The 3,862-nt window shown below is 40.9% G+C and overlaps 1 protein-coding gene across 2 annotated transcripts in view; it reads right to left on the bottom strand.

Annotated features, from left to right (window-relative positions):
- abcg4a (ATP-binding cassette, sub-family G (WHITE), member 4a) overlaps positions 1-3,862 on the bottom strand; it is a 16,224-nt gene that overhangs the window by 1,213 nt on the left and 11,149 nt on the right. The window contains exons 10-15 of one of the 2 annotated variants that reach the window (XM_032534033.1): positions 3,624-3,722; positions 3,321-3,420; positions 3,120-3,220; positions 2,874-3,032; positions 1,751-1,869; positions 1-1,579 (exon numbers count right to left, since the gene is read on the bottom strand). The exon at positions 1-1,579 is cut by the window's left edge and continues 1,213 nt beyond it. In XM_032534033.1, coding sequence (XP_032389924.1) covers positions 1,354-1,579; positions 1,751-1,869; positions 2,874-3,032; positions 3,120-3,220; positions 3,321-3,420; positions 3,624-3,722 — 804 coding nt within the window. In that variant the 3' untranslated portion in view covers positions 1-1,353. Of the gene's footprint in view, positions 1,580-1,750; positions 1,870-2,873; positions 3,033-3,119; positions 3,221-3,320; positions 3,490-3,623; positions 3,723-3,862 lie in introns of both variants that reach the window. The other variant, XM_032534032.1, reaches the window with a different exon arrangement.

The raw sequence follows: 3,862 nt of genomic DNA on the forward strand, positions 1-3,862 counted from the left end.
TGTGTGTGTGTATGTGTGTGTGTGTGTGGGTGTGTGTCTGTGTGTGTGTGTGTGGGTTCCAGCATGTTTGTTGGTATAAGGTGTATGTGCAAACAATAAAGCAGAGGAAACTCAAATCATTCTATTGCAGAGGCACTAAAACTGCCCAGCCAGCATTTCATATATCTAGCATTGTTTTAGACAACACACATCTGTCAGACATTAGCAAAGCAGAAGAAGAGAAGGATAGAGTAGCTCAGGGAAGAGGCGGCTAAAGAGACATACAACAAGTGGACACAAGCAGTTCAAAGAATTGTGTCAAAAGATTATTCTTTTTTTTCTCCACAGAAATGGCTGTTGCAACAGCCCTCTGCATCAGGATGGAAACAGCAGTCATGCTTTCTTTCTGAATGCTTCCTTGGTATATTAGCATGTATTAGGGAGCAAGTAAGGAATCAGGTCTTGTCTCAGGGTGCATCCATATTAGTCTTTGTATAAGACACACTGCTTGACCTTTTTTACAAACGTCTCATCCACGTCTAAACGTTCTACCACCTTCAAAGGTCAGGTAGAAGGTCCTGCAAAAATTGATCCACACTGCAGATGGAAAACAGGGAAACTCATCCACTGGCAGGTGATTTATAAAGGATCCATAAAGAAAAGCCATCATGTTTAGCGTCTTGGTAAAGATACCTGATGAGATCCTACGGGATAGTGGGAAGCCGCACAAACGTTTTCTGGCAATGGATGTTTCCACTTTTCCTTATAGCAATAAAAAGGTATCCATCTTGAAAACATGTTCCTGGGGCATCTTGGTGGGTTTTGTCCAATTAACGGGATTCTGATGTGGATTTCGTATCATCTTTTTAGGCATTGGATTAAGAAGCAACAAGCTATTGGACACTCCTGCACAAATACGGTTTCTATGGTTCCCCATGAATTTGGATGATTCATGTGGCCCTTTCTTGGAGTTGCCAAAAAATCTAAATATCTCAGTTTAAGGACACATGCTTTCTGTTACTTTGTTGGCTATTCTGTTTATGTATAATGCAGATACACAATATTTTTTAGAAGATAATGGTGAGCTAAAGAATACTATTACCAGGAGGACAACTAATAATAGGAAGTCAGGGTAGAACAACACTCTTTTTCTTGAATCACAAACCGTTTAAAAGATAATATTATACTGTACAATTTGGTGGTGCAGCACAGCTTTCTGATGATTTTATGTGCTGGATTCATGTATGTCTTTGTACATGTATGTAAAGTCAGAGAAAGACAGAGAAAGAAGGACAATATGTTTGCTTACTATATCACTATCTCACACTGCTGGGATATGTGAGAGCATCTAAATCCATTAGCCTCTCAACGTTTTTAACGCTCTGACTTGACTTTGTAGCGCAGAACCAGGTAAGTAGCCAATCTAAGGACCAGGAAGAAGACCCCAAGCACCATGAAGTCCACATAGAGCTTTGCATCCTCCACATCCAGCAGCTGCAGGACCTCCTCTGGCTTTTGAAACTTACACACCACACCCGGACACTCCAGCTCCGACCGGTTCATCCCATAGATGGAGAGTATTACCCCCTCAAAGCCGTATCTGAAATAAGAAATGTTGAACTCGTAAACCCAGGCTCATGTAAAGAGAATCATTTTAGATCAGAGAAAGACTGACCACAAAGACAGATGGCCGAAATAAATTTAGATGAAGTCTAAAACTAGTGGTTGGACTCTCTTATACATTTGAATTGTATAAAGTAGCTGACAGTACCTGACATAGGAAATATAAGAGCTCCACTGTAGGTATTTAGGAATGGTGTCAAAATTGACGAAGAAGCCAGAGAAGAGGAGCACAGGTATGGCTGTGACTGGACCCACAAAGGTTGCCACCTGTGGAACAAATATCTTAAATTTATGACAAATAACTTTCTTGTCTGCAGATACTTAAAAAACACAGGTTTAGCATTGCCCTTCTATGATATCGTTGGACTCACCGTGGACAGTTTACAGGATCAAATCAATTCAGCATAACCAGAAATATCATTGTCTTCATTCTGTGCATTCTTTCTTGTGAGGCCTACATTAACCACATTAAAAAGCGACCACTGACAAGTCAGCTGGAGATTTGTATATTATGTTTGTAGCAGCTTACTCTATGTAGCCCCGGGCCAATAGCCCCGGGCCACTAGCCCCAAGCAGAGATCAGGACCAGGTTACAGAGGTTTGCTTGTTTTTCTAACTCCACACCAGTGTTGGGAAAGTTTACTGTAACTCCTGGACATAAGCTATCTCTTACTTCATTGAAAAGCCCATTTTCAGTGTGTGTACTGGAGGTTTCAAGTTTTCCTCATCACAAGTTGCATATTGAAACTTGGGTGACGTGTACTTTTTCTTTTTACTTTCAGCATGTACTGCAGCTGCCATTACATAATACATAGTGTTGCAGGTAGTATGCATACAATTGGGACATACTACTTCATAACATTGCACCTTGAACTTTGACTCTGTTGCTTATATGTGATTGTGGATCAGAATAGCCAGAAAAGCCTGCTGACTTGCATATTGCAAAATCTGACTGGATGCAGAAGAACATCCTGGTATATGTTGCATATTGACATACCACGTATTGAGATGTGCCAAATCTTTTTTTCTGGCATGATAAATAGTATGGTAGCATGGCTATTGGAATGCAGGGATTGCCTTTCCAGTTGTGATGTCTTGTGTGAACACATCACAACACTCAGATTTAAAGCGAGCATAGAGAAACCTTCCCTTTTCAGCAGATGAATGATAAAACAGTACTCTGTACATACATCATCCCGCACAGTAAAGGTCAAACAGCAACAAAAACCAAAACTCATTTTTCAGAGGAGGGGGACTTCATGTTTTCTCACCTGCAGAGACGTGGATGCAGCCCCTATAAGCAGACCTAGGGATTGGGCCACCAGGGCCGTGGATGTGGACAAGGCCATAAAGAGCAGGTAGCGAGCCGCCTCTGGTGGCTGTTCAGTCATCCAGTACACTATACTACAGTACAAGATTGGACAAAGCACCTGTAAAAGAGATTTTGTAGTTCCGCTAATTTGAAATATACTGTATACATGTCAAAACCATTGTGTGCTCAATCATTCAAACATTACCTGGAATGGTATGTCAGCCATTGTTTTGGCCAAGTAATATGCCTTCAGGCTGTACCAGTAGTTGAGATGTTCCCTTATAAACACGGACATCTCCAGGGGAACTGTGGAACAACAGCAGCGTTAAAAGACTCTTCTCTCTTTACCAGAAAAACAACACTGCAAATCAATGTTTCCGATCTCTCGCTAGACTAAGCATCTTACAGGTTAGAACGGTGGGCATCAGGGCAGCAAACATGAGGAACAACATGGAGAAAAAGAGGAAGCCAGTGTTGTTGAAGACCCTGCTGGCATCATTTCCAATCTTGAAATAAAGCAAGCCAATCAGCACTCCAATACATATATGGGACATCACCCTGAGGTGGGTTAGCACCTTGAAAACACACAAAATAAACATCAATAAACACAACTCAAAGCCCTTAATTGATACCAAGAATCAGATTAAACCTGTTTTTCATATTAGGCTTTGTTTATCACAGTCAAAAGTTCGTGGAATCATTATTTTACCGTGTCCCTGCATATCGTAATGAAGGTTCTTTTGAAGAGGATGCAGAACTGTGTGAATGTACTGGTGGCAAAGCTATGTTTCTCAAGGGTTCCTGTGTCCTGTGGAGAAATACAGCAAGAACAAGGACAACCATCAGCAAAAAAGAGAAATCTCTTTTCTCATTTCCTATTTCAGAACTGTCCATAATGTTCACATTGTAATATAATAACATAATACTATTTATCCCAGTATCCTTGCA

Source organism: Etheostoma spectabile, chromosome 13, assembly GCF_008692095.1.
Source record: "Etheostoma spectabile isolate EspeVRDwgs_2016 chromosome 13, UIUC_Espe_1.0, whole genome shotgun sequence".
NCBI lineage: Eukaryota > Metazoa > Chordata > Actinopteri > Perciformes > Percidae > Etheostoma > Etheostoma spectabile.